Source organism: Camelus ferus, chromosome 10, assembly GCF_009834535.1.
Source record: "Camelus ferus isolate YT-003-E chromosome 10, BCGSAC_Cfer_1.0, whole genome shotgun sequence".
In the NCBI taxonomy this organism is placed as follows: Eukaryota; Metazoa; Chordata; class Mammalia; order Artiodactyla; family Camelidae; genus Camelus; species Camelus ferus.
Genome location: NC_045705.1, coordinates 55,457,596 through 55,477,177, shown reverse-complemented (window position 1 = coordinate 55,477,177; position 19,582 = coordinate 55,457,596). Strand labels below are relative to the sequence as shown.

Genomic DNA, 19,582 nt, shown 5'->3' with positions numbered 1-19,582 from the left:
TAAATATTTGCCATCTTTACCTCTCAGGTATAAGTTCAGAGAGCTGTGTGTGCAACAAGACTCTACATAAGCACCTACTGGGAGAAGCCACATTGTCCCATCTACTGTGGAGGTCGTGATTTACTGGCCTTGAGCTGTGATGAGACTAGCATTTGTCACCAACCTTCCTTCCTCCTGTTAGTCCCTGTGTCTGTGAGAACAAACGCAATAGCTGATCTTGTTTACCTACATGTTTGGGCTATCTGGTATTGGGCTGTCTCTTAAACTCACCTACATGGTAAGGAAAGATTTTCTGTGCAGTCCCAAAAGGAAGATTCTTCCCTGATGTTTGTTTTTTTCAATAACTACACACATGCAGTATCTGATCCATTAAGGAGCAGGAGAGTTTCTTTCTCTTCTATTTGGATACATGCACACCGGGTGTAAGAAACAGATGTGTTACTCTAGGCTCATTCACATCCTGTTGTGTGTTGTCTTTTCAGATGATGTGATACTATGTGAGGGATTCTGACCTAAGAAGATGCCCAGAATTCTTGGCCAAACCATGAAGTCTCCTAATTACACTTACCTGGACTCCTGCTTTCTTCCTGGTGGGCATCCCAGGTCTGGAGCAGTTCCACTTACGGCTCTCACTCCCTGTGTGCTGCCTGTGCACAGCCACAATTGTGGGCAACGTAACCATCCTGGTTGTTGTTGCCACTGAACCAGTCCTGCACAAGCCTGTGTACCTGTTCCTGTGCATGCTCTCCACCATTGACTCGGCTGCCTCTTTCTCTACAGTCCCCAAGCTGCTGGCCATCCTCTGGTGTGGAGCTGGGCACATCTCTGCCTCTGCATGCCTGGCACAGATGTTTTTCATTCATGCTTTCTGCATGATGATGGAGTCCACTATGCTGCTGGCCATGGCCTTTGATCGTTATGTGGCTATTTGCCACCCACTCCACTATGCCACTATCCTCACTGACACCATCATTGTCCGCATTGCAGTGGCAGCTATGGTGCGGGGCTCCATTCTCATGCTCCCATGTCCTTTCCTCATTGGGCGTCTGAGCTTCTGCCAAAGCCATGTGATCCCACATACGTACTGTGAGCACATGGCCGTAGTGAAGCTAGCCTGTGGAGACACCAGGCCCAACCGTGTGTATGGGCTGACAGCAGCACTATTGGTCATTGGGGTTGACTTGCTCTGCATTGGTCTTTCCTATGTCCTTATTGCATGAGCTGTTCTTCGTCTCTCATCCCACGAAGCTCGGTCCAAGGCCCTGGGGACTTGTGGTTCCCATGTCTGTGTTACCCTAATCTCTTATACACCAGCCCTCTTCTCCTTTTTTACCCATCGTTTTGGTCATCATGTTCCACTCCATATTCACATTCTTTTGGCCAATGTTTATCTGCTCTTCCAACCTGCTCTTAACCCTATAGTATATGGAGCTAAGACCAAAGAAATACGGGAAAGGGTTGTCAGGGTGTTTCAAAAGGGGCATGGAACTGGGGTCAAGTCATCTGAGTGATCCAGGAGTATAGAAGGGACTTAGTCCAAATGATATGAAACTTTTCAAGATTAAGCAGTCCTCAGTATTTCAGATGGGAAAGAGATGTTAACCAGTTATGATGTCCTTCACAGTAACTTCTAGACCATTTCCAATCATCACACGGTTCTATAGGAAGACTGTCAGTCCATGGAGTGGCACTGGTTTTAATTTTTTATTATAATCCTCAAGTGGAGATATTCTGCACAAATTTTAAAGAATTTTATACAATTCTAAACACCATGGTTCATCAACTAAGTTTCTATTTTATGCTTCAAAATTATCGTCTTACTAGCGCAAAAGCCTTACAACCCCAACCCTGGAACAATTCTGTGCTCTGTGTCATATGTTGCTATACTGAGACTGTGGACCGCTTCTGAAGAAAGTAAACACATATGCAGATTGCAAGCAACATTTGTTCATAATTTCAGCTTTTAACTGGGATCTCATTACATGGCTATGTTTTTACCTACTACATGGTTTATAATAATATGTTTTTGCCATCCTCAGTTCTCTTGTACACCTCCTGCCCCTCATGGTTTTCAATATTCCATTAATGTCTGTCCCATAAAGAAAAATGAAATTATTAGAAAGTGAACCCTCTCAAATTCTAATCTTTTTGACATGTACAGCCATTATTTTCCCATTTATTACTGTATTTGCTTATTGCTAATTCCTTTTTCTGATCAACCAAAGTTCTCAAAATATGCTCTTGGGAGCTCAGACCATCATTCACTTCTTCTATTTCTCATATTTACAGTGTGTTTTAACTTATGGCTTTTTTACCCAATAGCAAAAATTCCTTTAATATTAGTGACTTTTCTTCTTTCATGTAAGTTTCTGGAAAATATTTTTGAAACTAATTATTTCTGCTTTCTCAATTTCTATTTCTTCCCACCTTTATAATCTGGCTTCAACTACAAGTTGAAGTTTCCAGTAAAGAGTCTGTTATCAAAGCCACCAGTAATCTTGTCTAATTGGACTACGTTACAACAAGTTGTATTATTGTGCACTCTACTTCTCCACAATCTGCCTACCGTGACTTCTGTGATACTACACAATCCTAGCTTTTCTTCTCTGTCTAAAATGTGTTCCTTCATGTTCTCAAGGAAATGATATTAGATCAAAAAGAAAACCTCAACCAGGTCCATAGGAAAAATAATGAAAGCATTTCAGAACTGAGTACAATAAGGCTAGAAAAAAAATCGGTATTGTTGACCTGAAACAAATAGACTGACAGATACTTCTCCAAAAAAGATAGGTCTCTCTGGGATTACCAGGGAATTGTGGTTTGGGCTCTGCAGTCATGGTGAGCCAGGTGTAAATCCCTGCATATCAAGGGAAGGAGAACACTTCTGTAGAGGGGAAAAGGAAGTTAGGAGGGCCATAGTAAACACAGACTCCATGGTTTTTTATTAGCTGAGTCCTTGCCAGAATAGAATAGGGGTTTTTCTTCTTGTTGGGCTCTGTTAATCATCTTAGGGTGTGAGAGCTTCTCCTTCTGGTCTCTCAACTTTATTTAATTAAGGTTTCTGTTTGTTAATTTTTTAAACGATATCTTTAGTTATCAAGCTACTCTAAATATAAGCATCACTGATATATCACTTTCTCCAATAAAACTGGTATAGACTTTCTGAAGATAAAATTGTCCTTGGCATAATAGAATGGAGACTTTTATACACTACTAGGAATTTGTTTTAAGTAAATAATAAGACCAGAGTGCCATATATGATTCGTGAATATATTTGCTGTAGCATTTTTATTTAATAATTTTAAAAAACCCACTGGACATGAAAAGATAGAAAAATATTTTAAAATACTCTATCTATTTAATAAACATTTATGCAGACTTAAAAATCGTCTTTTGGAAGAACATTTAATGTGCTAATTGTATACTCTTAATTATAAACACAGCGATATATGTGTAATGATACATCGTCGCATTTCTATTAAAACATCTACCTAGGTATATGCTCATATTAATAAATTTTAAAAATACACTAATAAATGTTACTTTAGTGGAGGGACAAATGAATATATTTTAAAAGAGTGATTTAGTGAATGATTATGTGAATAATTTACATAATTTAAATTTATTCAACTTGACTCCCCCAGGACCTTTGCAAAACTTCACAGGGAAAGGAACTGAGCCCTACAGTAATGAAATTATTAGTTTTTAATAAAACATCTTACTTCTGATTTATATCCAGCTATATACCTGCACACATTTACATAATAAATATATTCATGCAAACATGTATCCATACATACCTGAATATATACATACATATACATGTTTAGATAGGTGTCAGTCCCCATTTGAGCACCCAGGAGGTTAGCCTATGGCCTTTGATGTTTTGAAATATTCCTTGGGACTTTGGGGATATGTAACACTCATTTTCCTTGAGGCTTAGATCAACAGGAAAGAAATCTAGAGTTAAAATCTTGCCCAGAGACTGTGATGCTTACACAACCAAGTTCCTGTAATATTGAACCAGGTACACAGCATCTCCTTTCTTTGCCCTCCAAGACCTAAGGTATTTAAATATAACAATACAGGGGTCAGTGACAGCAGAATTTTTATTTTAGCCATTGGGATAAAGAGAGAAATGGATTTAAGATAGATACTAATTGCTTTTCTTTTTTTCCCCATAGATATAAATGTTTTATTTCATTGATCTAAGTTCAAGTCAGAAAGAGATGCATGGTGATGGTGCAAGGACTGGTAGAAATATTTATTTCTTGCCTTTGGCCTTAAGAATCTATTTAAGTGATTATAATACATATGCATCTACATAAACAACCCTTCAACCATGTAGGAATGCTTGCTTTGTGTGGAAGTCAGGAATGGACCACTGCCATGTCAGAGAATAATGGGAAATATACAGAGAACAATTCTAGGTCATAAGAATTATGTTCAAATTTCTCCTGCTGCCTACTTGCCTACCTCTTTCTCTTATGAGTGTCTGATTTCACTTGAATTAAGATCTATCTGTAAATTCTCACTGAAGCCAAAATATATTTTAAGCCAATATGTATTTTGCATTATATCTATAGGAAGAACCTATTTTCATGTCATAAGAATTGGGAATGGTCTGGTGTGGGGATGGGGGAATCACTGCCTGTAAATTCTGGAAATGAAGATTGATGATGGTATATAAAGTTGCACTTAGTTTATCTTTTTACAGTAATTTATGCATTTATGTTATGGTTTTATTCTTCCAGGCTACTTTTGTGTTTTCCAAATTTTAGCCATTAACCTTCATTTCAGTAATTCTTAAGGCATTCTGAGTCCTGCACTTTTCAATATAATATCTGAGAAACAGGTAGCTAAAATATGGCCTTCAGGCTGACCATTTCCTTAGGAGAATCTTGCTATTCAGAAATTGACAGACTGTATGTCATCATCCGGCCTTGGCCCAATATCTTGCCCCAGCTCCAGCCTCCTAGTACCCATGTACAAGAGAAACCACTATTTTTTCTCAAAATATGATATACTTAAAGTTTCATGATTTTGGTGCCTGGATTATAGTTACTAATATTTAAATAATATGTCAACAAAAATAGCTTCAAAAATAATAACAAAAAGTTCTTATTTTATAAATGAATACTACTTGCCTATTATAGAATTAGGCAAGTTAGACACTAAAAAGTATTTGTGGACTACATATATAAATGAATGAGTGAAAAAAAAATATGCACATACAAGAATCCATTTGATTAAAAAAGTGTTTATGCTCATATTCCCTGGAAGTCAAAAATTGGCTTTTTGCCCACTGAAATGTATCTTGGAGAAAAAAGGCAAAAGAAATGAAGGCAGTGATGATAACCAAGATGGTTCTTCCTCTTATCTTTTTCTAGGAGGATCCACAAGTGCTGTAGCTGATTAATGATCACATTAGCTTGATTATGCTAGTGCTGAACCAAACAGACATGAATCCAGCCTCCTTCATACTTAATGGGATCGCAGGGCTGGAGGACATGCACATGTGGATTTCCCTCCCATTCTGCTCCATGTATGCTACGGCTGTGGTAGGGACCTGTGGACTCCTCTACCTCATACACTATAAGGACGCCCTGCACAAGCCCATGTACTACTTCTTGGCCATGCTTTGTCTCATTGACCTTGTCATGTGCTCTAGTACAATCCCTAAAGCTCTCTGCATCTTCTGGTTTCATCTCAAGGAAATTGGCTTTAATGAATGCCTGGTTCAGATGTTCTTCATTCACACCTTCACAGGGATGGAGTCTGGGGTGCTCATGCTGATGGCCCTGGACTGCTATGTGGCCATCTGCTACCCTCTGCGCTACTCAACTATCCTCACCAATCCTGTCATTGCAAAGGCTGGGCTCTCCAGTTTTCTCAAAGGGGTGCTGCTCATCACTCCCTTCACTTTCCTCATTAAGCGCCTGCCTGACTGCAGAGGCAAATTCATTCCCCACACCTACTGTGACCACATGTCTGTAGACAAGTTGTCCTGTGGAAATATCAAGCTCAATGTTATCTATGGTCTGATGGTTGCCCTTCTGACTGGGGGCTTTGACATCCAGTGCATCACACTCTCTTACACCATGATCCTTTGGGCAGTGGTCAGCCTCTCCTCAGCAGATGCTCAGCAGAAGGCCTTTGGCACCTGCACTGCTCACATCTCTTCCATTGTCTTTTTTCCTACAGTCCAGCTTTCTTCTCCTTCTTTTCCCATTGTTTTGGAGGCCACACAATTCCTCCATCTTGCCACATCATTGTGGCCAATACTTATCTGCTCCTACCTCCCACTATGAATCCTGTTGACTATGGGGTGAAAACTAAGCACATAAGAGACTGTATTGTAAGGATTCTTTCAAGTTCTAAGTATATCAAATCCCACAGTATGTGAGAAGGACATTTGCCTGGGAAGAGGGGAGGGAAAAGGAAAGAATGTTTCTGTTTGTTTAGTCAAGAGACTTTCCAAGAATAGGTATCTGATCTTGCCAAGTTAATGTGATGATTAATCCATCCCCGTTAATTTTTTTATAGAATACCAAATTTTTTCAAGCCTCCACTTATGTTTTTCACCTCCAGGTTCTCTGTATAGCTCAAGTTTCAATAATATCGAATTCCAATAGAGAAAAATACTAATGTAAAGCTGGAGCAGTTATCTAAAAAGCTGACTCTCGTGAGACCAATGATCTGGGACCAGATGACCAAAACTGCTATTTTTTAATTGTGAATTGAATTTCCTATTTAATAACTGTGATTTAACCTGAAAAAAATGCACTATGTGTTCTCATCATTCCCCAAAGTCTTCTGTTGTCTCAACAATGTCTTAAAGATAAAACTAGAAAGTACACTGTGAGGTCAATAATATAATGAGGTGTAAATCTCTTAGCGTCTTATGAGAAACATAGTGACCTGGTGTCTGACCAGGTCTCTCCTTGGATGAATCTCATATACTTGCCTCTTCCCCAAATAATGAGTTGTCTCTTTTCATCGAATAAAGCTTTCACAGAGTGTAAAGTTTGGAGGGAGAAGTAGAATAATGAAATATATAAAATATTATAATAAATGTATTTCTATGTGTACAGGGTCTGGAGGACAATGGTTACTTTTCTTCTTTTGAGCTGAAAAGGGAAACTAAGAAAATTACTTGAACATTTTCTGCATAATATTCAAAATTAACATGAAGGTGAGACACTGTAACTAGCAGGACCCAGTGGGGCCTTCCCAGAACACACCCCCTCACCCATGCTTCTGCTTTAGCTCCTCTCTGAAGTACCCAGATACAGTATCTGATAAATATTTCCTGAGTTGTTTACAGATGCCAAAACCCCCATCAAATTGAAGAAATTAACTACTAGATGACCATAAGCATGTAGACCTCAGACCTACTGGAGCCTAAGGATTGATAATGTTAACCTCTGTAACACTGTCCTGTTATCTCACCATCAACCAATCACAGAATTGTGCACAAGATGATCACATACACTGGGACTCCCCTCCCTCACCTTCCCTTCAAAAATGCTTTTTTGAAACCCATCAGGGAATTTGGACTTTCTGAGCATTAGCTGTCCAGAAGTCCTTGTATGCCATCTATAGTAAATACTGTACTTTCCTTCAGCACAACCCGGGGAGTGTAGATTGGCTTCACTGTGTGAGGGCAAGTGGACTGAAGCTTTGGTTCAGTAACAAGACTATAAATAATCATAGTTTCATAGCATTGCCACAGATTTCATAAAAAAGATTTCAGGTAGAATAAAATAATAAAAGACATCAATATTCAAAAGACTTGAAACAAATGAAAATGGAAACACAACACACCAAAAACTAGGTGATGCTGCAAAAGCAGTTCTTAGAGAAAAGATTACAGCAACAAATTCATGTGTTATAAAAAAAAATCTTGAATAAACAACCTAACTGTATACATCCAGGAATCATAAAAAGAAGAACCAACTAAGTGCAAAGTTAGCAGAAGGAAGAAAATAACAAAAATCAGAGTGGAAGAAATAAAATGGAAACCAGATAAAACAGTATAAAAGATCAATAAAACTAAGACCTGTTTTTTTGAAAAGCTATACCAAATTGACAAATCTTTGATAGACTAAAAAAAGAAAGAAGACTCAATTAAATAAAATCATAAATGAAAGAGGAGACATTACAGCTGATACCACCAAAATACACAGAATCATAAGAAACTACTATGAAAAATTATGTGCCAACAAATTGGATAATAAAGATGAATATATTCTATACTCTAAAGATCGTCCAATAATATACTGGTCATTCCATTTTTTCTCTCAAATTGCTTCTTTGCTCTTTGAGACAACTCTTCCATGTGCTGGCTAAACAATCTTTACATGCCTGCCTCTAAGATACTTCATGTTGACATAATTAATCTGAATTCATTCTCTCGCCCTGTAACTTGGTCTTTCTTCAATCTTCCTTAAGTATGTAAATAGCATCACATGTCATCCCACTGCATAAATCAGGAACTTAGAATTGTTCTTCAGTCATAAAAATTATTAATTTTACCTCCAACATATCTTCCAAATCCATGCCCTTTTCTTCACCTTTGCTTCCCATGTCCTACTTCAAGGTATAATCATCTCTCCCTTGGATCACTGTTGCCTACTTGACTTACTTATATTCATTCTTGCTACATTTAATCTTGTCTCCACATTGCTGCCATGTGTGAATTCTCTGGCTTCAGTGGTCTCTTATGATTTTAGCACAAGCTTGCTTGTAAGTCTCTGGTCTCTGTTACCTCAACAGCTCTATTTCCCACAGTATCTCATTTTTCACCACATCTCAGAGCTGAAGCCACATTTATTATATAGAATATGCCACAATCCCTCTCATTTCAGCATCTTAAACTTCCTTGGATACTTCACCTGCCTTCCTTTCACCCCACCAAACACACCATAGGTAACTCACGTTCAAACACTTGACCTCAACACAAACTGGCATTTCTTCAGGAAATCCTCTGACATCAAGACCAAATTAATTATTTCCATTATAAGCTCTCATATCTCTGGGTACTTTTGCTCCAAAGCATTTATTCAGTCCATAATTATGTATTTTCTTGATGATTCATTCAGTACTTTCCCTCCTGCCCCAACTAGATCACAATTTCCATGGGACAGGGACTGTGACAGTTTTAATAATCATTTTATGGCTACCATATCTTCTAAATACTATAGCAAGTCAGCATATATTTTGGGATGAATGAATACTCTCCCCTTTAAGAGTACTTTTTTAAAAAGTGCAACCTCCTAACCAGAGAATTTAGAATGACCTGAATTTTTGTACTCAATAACAATTCAAATACTCTAATAAAATTGTCCACTCTTTGTGGGGCCAACTTGGTTTCACAAATGAAGGTATTTTTCTGTTTATATAAGTTCTCAGGTTACATTACTAGAAACATAACTGTGAGTTGATATCCTTTCTAGCCTTTTGGGATTTAACATCCTAGGAATTTAGCTTTCTCTATGGGCCATTCTCTTCTCATGTCTCCAAAGGAGGTCTATTAACCTTAGAGGACTGAGCTGCTTGAGTAGTAAACTATGAGTAGTAAACATCCCATAAATTCAACACACTCATAGTCTCTATGCCATGAGTCATCTGAGAATCCTTCTTCATCTCTTGTGAAATCTCCTTTTTCAAATAGGTGTATTTCCACCTGGTAGGAAACCTCTGCCATTGCTAGGACCTTACTTGTGAGTCTCTGCTCAAAACCACAGTAAGTACTAAAGCCTTGTCATAGTCACATTGGTTAAATCCCAGAATATTCAAGGCTAATCATTAACCTCTCCTTACACTGCTTTTGGTAACATCCTACACAATGGACTGACCCTTACCTCTACCCTAGCAGGATACAGAGGCTTGGAGAGACTTTTCAAGGGGGTTGTGACTAGAATTAGAAAAATATAACATCTGTATGGCACTGTAGAAGTTACCTCTTCTACGAAACAGATGCCAGATTACCTACCTTCAGGATTCATATATTAACTGTTTTACATGGAAGAATTATATTCCAAGTCCTGCTAACCTCTAATTGCTGGGGGAAAAAAACATTAAAAGTAATTATTTTCTTCTGTGATCTCAGATCTGCTCTTTATCTTAGCTGTATCAAATGACCATGAACCAAGGATAAACATTTAAAGAAAATGGAAAAAACATCAAAGATACAAGGTGTTTTTTATACAAGGATGCATAACAATAAATGAGTATTTGACAAAAATGCCGGACCTTGTGCAGTCAAGTAAGTTACACAGCTTCCAAACGCTCATGATGGAGCTATTCCTTCAGAACCTTCAGAATTTTCATCTAAAAGTCCAAAGTCATAGCTTCGTCTCTAAACCTGTTTGTCTGCTACTCATTAAACTTTGCCATGAATACATTTAGATGATTTTACTGTTTATCAAATTACACCCTACCATTTAAAAAGGATGGTTTATTCATAACTAGGCAGCATATGTTTATCTGAATATCTGATAAAAGGGCATCTAGTTGTTAAGATCAATCTTTTTTCATTGGTGATGCTGCAGAAGAATTTTAATTTCTTTTAGAATTTTTTTGTGTTTAAAAGTAATTTTATCAAGAATAAACCTATAACCAATATAATTAAATGGTTAATAATCTAAACATTTCATTTAAAAACTTTCGTGTTTTATGTTTTAAAGCACAATTTTCTAGTCTCTTTTGTTTTCTTGCTCGTAAACCTACAATAGCTTCCACCAAGGTGAACATATTAATAATTAAATGCTTTGCAAAGTCAACAATTTTAGTCAAGAGCAAATATTTTGTGTATCTGAAGTATATAAGATACAAGGAGGTAAAACCAAAGATGATACTCAGTAAATTTGTTCATGTCAGAAGGTGCTTTGTGCACCATAAAGGAATTTGAATTGTATGTGAAGGGAGGTGTGAAGATATAAGTTATTTTAAGCAAGGGAATATCAATCTTAGAAAGGTCAGATTGCTGACAAAAAGAGAGAAGCTTGGGCAGAGACAAGTGTGACCAGGTGAGATTACAGAAGCAGTGCTGAAGAGAAGGGGTGCAAAGAGGAAGTAAAGGAGAGAAGACAACATGGTAAGGAAGCAATTGTTTATGGAAAAGGAAGTCAGGTTTGTTAATTCCCTTTTAAGCTATTCTTCTGTGACCTCCTCAGAAGGCCATACAAAGTAGAATATCAAAGAAAGCTATTCTTCTTCCAATCTGCAGCATGCCTTATGGCTGCAAACCCTTAAAAGTCTATAATACCAAATTATTGGAAGGCTATACAAAATATTTATGGACAATGATTACAAGCTGGAGTGATGTAGCTATAAAATTTAATCTGCCATAATTCTGCACTTAAAAAAATCTACTTATTGTTAATAAAAGTCTGACTCAGAGAAGATTGAGAAAAAAATGAAGAGAACAAACTTATTCACTCGATTCCACAAAGTTACTAAAGAGAAAGAGAAAATTAGAGGTTTAAAAAACAAATGAACAAACAAAAGTTGAGAATCATATTTATGTTTTGGTCCTAACCTGCAGTAACTGAGCACAAGACAAATAGAGATTTGAGATTCACGTAGGATTTTCCCTGAATAATCAACATTGATAACTGTTACTATTATGTTTACGCTCTACTTCTAAAGCCGTAGAACTTCATTGTAATTTATCTTATATTATTACGAGATGGACTACAGAATTTATTTGGTTAATAGCACCAAACAACATTATGTAGAGACAATTTTAAAAAAATGTTTAATACAATTATGCGCAGAGACAGCAACTCTGAAAAACATGTTTTGTTTTTTTATCTCTTAGGAGAATATGTCTATGTCTCTGCAAGTCTCCAATAGCTCGAAATTCCAGGTCTCTGAGTTCATCTTGATGGGATTCCCAGGCATTCACAGCTGGCAACACTGGCTTTCTTTACCGCTGGCATTACTCTACCTCTCAGCAATCGGTGCCAACTCCCTCATCCTCATCACCGTCTGCCAGGACTCTGCTCTTCAGCAGCCCATGTATCATTTCTTAGGCATCCTCTCTGTGGTGGACATGGGGTTGGCCACCACCATCATGCCCAAGATCCGGGCCATCTTCTGGTTTGATGCCAAGGTCATTAGCCTCCCTGAGTGTTTTGCTCAGATTTATGCCATCCACTGCTTTGTTGGCATGGAGTCAGGCATCTTCCTCTGCATGGCTTTTGATAGATATGTAGCTATTTGCCACCCTCTTCGCTACCCATCAATTGTCACCAATGCCTTAATCTTAAAAGCTACCTTATTCATGGTGTTTCGGAATGGCTTGGTCGTCATTCCAGTGCCTGTGCTTGCAGCCCAGCGTAATTATTGCTTCAGGAATGAGATTGAGCATTGTCTGTGTTCTAACCTTGGGGTCACTAGACTGGCTTGTGATGACAGGAGACCAAACAGCATTTGCCAGTTGGTTCTGGCATGGCTTGGAATGGGGAGTGATCTAAGTCTTATAATATTGTCATACACTTTGATTCTGCGCTCTGTACTTAGACTGAACTCAGCTGAAGCTGTGTCCAAGGCTCTGAGCACCTGTACCTCCCATCTCATCCTTATCCTCTTCTTCTACACAGTTGTTGTAGTGATTTCAGTAACTCACCTGGCAGAGACTAAAGCTACTTTGATTCCAGTCCTACTCAATGTGCTGCATAACATTATCCCCCCTTCCCTCAACCCTATGGTGTATGCACTTAGGACTAAAGAACTTAGAGCAGGCTTCCAAAAGGTGTTTTGTTTGAGCCTGGAAAAGAAAGTAAGGCATCAGAGACCTTCTTCATGACGTTCATGGACTTTAGCTTCTTTTATGGTGGATAGTAAACTTTCAAAGATGATGGGGATACCGAATGCCTTTGAGATATGTTTTCAATTTTCATATAAACAATTGTAAAATGATTGTGAAAGGGAAAAAACTGAAAACCTTCACAGAAGCTTCAAAATATTGACAAGAGCTAAATATATGTGAGAAAAGCAAGGACTTTCTCTCAGACCAATCAAATTGAATCAAAAACCATAATGAATGATTTATATCTTTCCCCTAAAATAAAAATTAATATAATAGTCATATACACGCACATACACATACACAACCAAAGAAACAGAAGTGACTGGGGCATGAATTACAGAGATTTCTTGTTCATTGATAACTGTTACTTGGGAGAAAAGTCAGTCTGGTGGAATAAGCATTATCCCAGTAATGTGAACGCAGATGGCGGAATAGAAAATGCTTAAGATGAGCAAAGCCCAGCCAGACGATGATGAGACTGTAGGAGAATAGAGCAAGATGACCAGACTTGGACCAAAAAAAAAAAAAGCCCAAAAGATATAGATGAATAAATAAGAGAGAGGGAGAGACAGAGAGAGAGAGAAGGGAAGGATCTAGCTCTTGCTCCATTTACCTGCCCAGCTCTTTGCTCTGCTCTCTCTGAATTGCACTGGACTCTCCTGGAGGTTGGAAGCTCATACCTGTATGACTCAGGAACCTTTGTCTTCTTGCATTCGATGGATCAAGTCATTGGGAGTCACTGGCAGGAGATTTAGAATGCAAGAGGAAAAGTGTTTGAGTTTTGTTTTTTCCTTCTACTCTCAGCCTGCTTTGACACCAGAGCTCTGTTGTGTCCCTTAAGCATTTGCCAGGCAGTTCATCTGCCACAGCTACAGCTCTTACCATTTTTACCCCAAGCCCGCTTTTTTCTTCCTTTTCTCCTTCAGAACAAGGGAGTGATGAAGCTTTTGTGATATTGGTCTTTGGATACCCAATATCCATTTTTTTCAACATCCATTTTTATGTTCTCAACCCCATCAACAACTTTAGTAGCAACTTTATTAAGTTCTTTTCAGACTGACATTTGTGTGTGTCTTTTGTTTCTTGTTGGGGCCCTGACAGATTCACCAGGTTTACCTCCATCTGTGCCACCTCTGCTACAAGCTACCCACCTGCCTCTGTGCCTACACCCACACAAGGATACAGGCAGCTCGAGTGAGTGAGAAGGAGCTCTATAGGATGAACAGAAACAGAGAGATCTTTAAGGCAGGAAGCAGGAGCAGGATTTTCATCCCAGTGAAAAATCCTACTCTGAAAACTTTCTTCTCTTGTTCATGACTTTAAAACCAATGAGGAGCAGAAAATACTGTTTAGTCTATAGTGTCATGTATTTCCTTGTGATCTTGGCTGGTTTCCATTAAACCCAGGCTTAGAGCGTTTCATTAACTAGCTGTGATATTTTGTGGGTAATCTCTTGAAAAATCAGGGTTAATTTGGGATGCAGGCTCACCAGATGCTAGTAACTCAGTTACACATTGATTATTGTCACTCACCATCCAGTTAGACATGAAAAGAAAATTCTATCAGTTCTCGGTATAATGAAAATAATCTGAAGTATTTTTCCTTATTAATCTGGATTTTTACACAAACTTGAATTCGTTTATATTTATTTAAAGGCTGATAAAGAGAAAATTCAATGCTCCATGGACTCATAAAACTATTTTCTTGATTAATAGTACATTTCAAAATATTAAGATAATTTAAGTAAACATATGTTTGATTTTTTTCAATAAATATACAAGAAGATGGTATTTCTACTAAATAGCAAGGTCCATGATAAGAGAAAAGTGCAGTGGAACAAAAGAAAAATGACATGTCATTCCTGCAGAGATAACTCACACATTATAGGCTAACAGAATTGAAATATCAGGATTTAAGCAAGAGTAACTTAATGAGAATTTGCAAAGCAGGAAGGAAATGAAGAAAAATTTATAAGAAGAGGTAAGAAATATAGACCATGAATTTTTAAAATAAGCCATTATATTCTGTCACAGAAAAGATAATCAGACGGCTGCAGAGATTCTGGGGAGCAGAAGCTGTCTGAGAGCACTGGTCAGATGCCGTTGGGCCAGAACAGGTGCTCTGTGACTTTACATCCTAAGCAATTTGAAAGTTGTTTTTACCAAACTTATCCACAGAGATGTTGTCCACCTTTACTGGCATTTTAATATCATAGACCATCTTTAAATGTAGGAGATGGCTCCCATTCAGACTTGATGAACTCTAAGAATCATTTGTAAAGGTTGACCTCAATAGCAATGCCTTCATTTGTGAATATGAACTTCTTGAGTTTTTCAAGGAAGTCAGTATGTCAAAACCAGGATATAAAGTGAGACAAATTATGCAAAAACCCGTGCTAGATGGTAACAGGAATAAATATAGGAAGATATGTTTTGACAAATTTGTTTATATTTTCTGAAAGGTAAGAAGCAGTGATATTGCCCAAACCTCCCACAAAGCAGTCAACAGGAAAGAAGGGATTTGCACTCAGGGGAACTTCAGAACTGTCCAGTGAAGGATCCACTTTACTTTACTTTTTCCTTCTAAATTTCTGCATTCTCTACTATTTTAATAAAAAAGAGGATCAGAAATAGTGAAGATTCAAGTGGAATAAGCAAGTGTACTTATTTAGAGCTTTCTCAAGGGCTAGAGAATGGTTGACGCTATTGTACAAGTCTACTATACTCTTGCTGATTTTATGTGTATTTGTTCTATTGATTATGGAAAAGGGGAATTGAAATTTCCACTTGTATTTTTGGATTTTTCTATTTTTTTCCTGCAGATCTATATGTTTTTACACCATGCATTCCAAATTCCTCTTATTAGAGCCATAAACATTTAGAATTTTATCATCTCTTTCTTAGTTTAGTTCCCATCATTATGAAATTGACCTTCTTTATCTCTGGTAAAATTATTTCCTCTAAACGTATTTGACATTAAAATCGTCACTTCAGCTTTATTTGACTAGTGTTAGCATTGTGTAATTTTTTCCATCCCTTTACTATTAACTTCATTGTGTCTTTCTACTTCAAGTGTGCCTCTTGTAATTAGCACAGTTTGGTCTTGTTATTTTATCTCATTTAACAATCTTTGTCTTAAAATTGGGTGTGTAGACCATTGATATTTTAAATGACTACTGAAAAGGTTAGATTTAGTTCATCGTCTTTTATTTGTTCTATATTTCTCATATATGTTCTTTGTTGCCTTTTCTACCTTTTTTTAACCTTCTTATAGATTGTTTATTATGATTGTATTTTATCTTCTAACAACACAGATGCAAGAAGAAATAAACAGAAAAATTAACAGTGGAAGACTTAGATACACTGTTTTTTTCTAAATTTTGGTCCAAGAGTAATCAAGAGTTACACTAATTTTTTTTAAGTTTTGGTCCAAGAGTAGTCAAGAGTACACACAACAAACAAGCCTAATAAAAGAGATATTTCCTATGAATATATACTGAGCCTACACCCCAAATGACAGGAAATATTCATTCGTCTAAAGTACATGCAAAACATTAACAAATGTTAACAAATCATATTCTTGTAAAGGAGATCACACAATACCATCAACAAACCCTATTAAGAGAAATACAAGCAACTCTCATGACAATGCATTAAAACTAGCAATGTAAAATTTAAAATGTGTTTTTAGAAAGTAACTAAGAGCATAGCTAAATGACAACGGAATAACAGTCTCTTATCAAATTGGCACATAACCATTGGAATGAAAGAAGAGGGCTCAAACATTCAATAAGGATTTATTTTGAGGGAATATTCAGATCAGAAATATAAAAGTTTCATACATCTGTCAATTTATTTTAGCACTTTAAAGAGGATCTATAAGAATAAGTTATGTTTAAATAAATTATGAGTTTTTATTCAATCATAACTTTGTTTTGAAAATGGACTAATTATATAGTGTTAAAATATCAATGTATATTGTAATATATTATGATCATTTTTATAAAGATGTAGGTAATAAATATATACATATCAATACATTTATATACATGTATTTTTACTCAGGATAAAAATACACAAGAAGTTTCCTCTAAGTTGCATGACAGAGTGCTTTCTATTTTTAAAATACCTTCCTGTTTTTCCAAATTATTTATATTTATTATATTATATTAATATATTATATTATTATATTATATATTATACCATTACATATTATATATTTTCCAAATTATTTATTATATTACATTACTTTCATTAAAAAGATAAGAATAGAATAAGTTTTTTAATTATTGCTGTTATCATGATCACTATTTCAAGATTTGTATATTGATCTAGTTTTTCTTAACTTGATATGTAAGTGTAATAAATATAAACTTTTGATGACTCTCTTTTCTGGACCATTTTCCTCACTTAAAAGTGAGCTTTTTAAACCAAGGGTCATATTATCTAGCCTAACTTGTAGAGTAGAAAATTCTCAATAAACATCAATTAAATGGAGAGATGAACCAATACAGGAATAAAAGAAATAATTTTAAAAATGAATCAGTGTGTGAATAAAAGAAACATTCTATATGCAGTTACTTTTGATATGTTTTCCAAAAAGCAATGGATAAAAAGGAAACATAAATTTGAGATGAATATTTAATCCCAATTTTCATTAAAAATACTGTGTTTATTTTCATTCTCCCCCCACCATGCTAACACAGAAGTACACACATGTGAGAGTATTCACATATTTATATATCATTATTTCAGCACTAAACAATGAAAGTTCTTGCTCTTTTTCCTCCTCCCATAGAGGATAGTTTAAGTTCCACAAGAACGTCTCTGTCTCTGACACTCTAAAATTTCCCCTTGAGACACATACCACACATTTTTCCTTTTTTTTTTTTCTTCACATTTTCCTTTAAAGGCTCAGTCCAATAGTACAGAGAGCAAGGAAGTTAGAGGTTGGAGGCTATGCGTGCACATTTATTCTAGGACTCAAGATTTTTTTTTTCAGCCAAGACCCTGAACACCTGGACCAGATTGCATTCAGCTCACTGCTCTGCAATCCAGGAACTAAGGTATTTAAGACATACCAAAAAGGGGGATAATGACAATTTCTTTTCTTTTCTTTTTTGTAGGCAGTAAGATAAAGTGAAGAGGGACTTTGGATATATAACAATTGCTTATCATTTTTTCCAGAAATAAATCTTTGACTCTATTCAAGTAATTTGAATACAGAGATGTTGTATGAAATTGGATATTCTTGAACAATGTGTGTTTTCTCAACCATAACATTAAAATTCAGTGTAACATCATTCTGGTTACGATTATCTGTGTTATTTTTCTGTCAAAATGGGAATCAGAGGTAAATTATTTCCATGACAAATAGAATAGGAAAATAGCTCTAGGTCATTAGGCCAATGGTCAGAATCCTCTTGGTTCTTACCTGTTCTTCCCTTATTCTGCAAAATCATAGTCTAAATTCCCTTTTTTATCTTCTACAGAGACTGAGCTATGACTTTTGTTTCATTGATTTTGGATGGCAAAACTTACATGGAGAAAACAACCCTCATTTTAAAAAAAAAAAGGCTCTAAAGGACTGAAGACAATCTAACAAAAAAATATATTTATTACCTGTAAGGTTTAAGAATAAAGATAGACAACAGATATATCAAAGCTGTATTTTACAAGTGGTGATAGTTATGTGTTTATATTATATTTTAGTAACCCTGTCTACACCGCAGCATAGTATGTGTCTCATTTCCTTGCAGAAGAAATTAACTTTTGTGTATCAAAATTATTTTAAATTTGTTTCTAAAATGCAATAGAATTAAGGAAATATACTGGGATAAAAAACATAAAATCTTTTTCTCCATTCCAGATAGTTGTTCCTTCTGGGAAGAAATCATTAAGGTGCTGAACTTACGTTGTTTATTCTTGTCGAGAGAAATTTTAACTCCAAGAGAAGCTGCAATGTTGCTTTGTGCACTGCTATTTACAATATATAGATCAAAGCAGGTACTGAACATCACAGTTAAGAGAGACTGTTAAATAATTTAAAGTAGACAGAAGGAGAAAAGAATAGGAATCTTATTTAAAATTAATTAGAATTATATTAAAATTGATGGATAGTTTAAATAAGTTATCTTTATTGCTTAAACCAGTATTTGTTCTGCTTTTATCATCTTATTCTTTCCACTTTCTTTGTATTTTCTTTGTTTCCCTACTTTATAAAGGGAATGTTTTATTTATTTATCTTTGTAGTAATCTAGAGGAAGATGTTTTCCATTTTTTCTACTAGTTTATTTTATGCAATCCAAGTAATAATATTTAGATTATAATTTAGTAATTCTCAAAGTCAAATAAAAATTTTATTTATTTATTTATTTATTTATTTATCTATTTATTTATTTCATCCATCTATTCATTTATTTAACAAAATCTTAGTACCTGGTATGTTCAAGGTGGTTTGCTACATACTGGATTGGTGGGAGTTAATATAAATACAAACTGTCCTTAATGTCAATAATTTTATTTAATTGTGGAGGAGTCCCATATATGAATTGATTTTTGTAGTATCATGAGGTAAATATAATTTAAAAGAATTTTTATTTGAATAAATAAATTCTTTACATCTAATTATAGCAGTTTGTAACTACATTATTTTAAGATGGTTTAGATATGTCTCCACCACCACATTCGAACTTTGAATCTTTCTGAGGAAGGTTTTCCTTGAAGAGCAAGTATGAATTAGCTATGTTTGAGTGGGGCTGGA

At 35.9% G+C, this 19,582-nt stretch overlaps 3 protein-coding genes across 3 annotated transcripts; all 3 read left to right on the top strand.

Moving 5' to 3' along the window:
- Nucleotides 1-544: 544 nt before the first annotated feature.
- LOC102507616 (putative olfactory receptor 52P1) lies at nucleotides 545-1,639 on the top strand. Its single transcript, XM_014560098.2, is given in 2 exon segments — nucleotides 545-573; nucleotides 575-1,639. Coding segments are annotated over 2 exon segments (966 nt in total). The 3' UTR covers nucleotides 1,512-1,639.
- Nucleotides 1,640-5,395: 3,756 nt separating this feature from the next.
- LOC102507879 (olfactory receptor 52N4-like) lies at nucleotides 5,396-6,444 on the top strand. The gene is given in 2 exon segments (XM_014560097.2): nucleotides 5,396-6,191; nucleotides 6,194-6,444. Coding segments are annotated over 2 exon segments (966 nt in total). The 5' UTR covers nucleotides 5,396-5,438; the 3' UTR covers nucleotides 6,407-6,444.
- Nucleotides 6,445-11,779: 5,335 nt separating this feature from the next.
- Nucleotides 11,780-12,817, top strand: LOC102514912 (olfactory receptor 56B1). The gene has a single exon (XM_006185661.2). The coding sequence runs from the start codon at nucleotides 11,834-11,836 to the stop codon at nucleotides 12,815-12,817; it is 984 nt and encodes a 327-aa protein (XP_006185723.2). The 5' UTR covers nucleotides 11,780-11,833.
- Nucleotides 12,818-19,582: the final 6,765 nt, after the last annotated feature.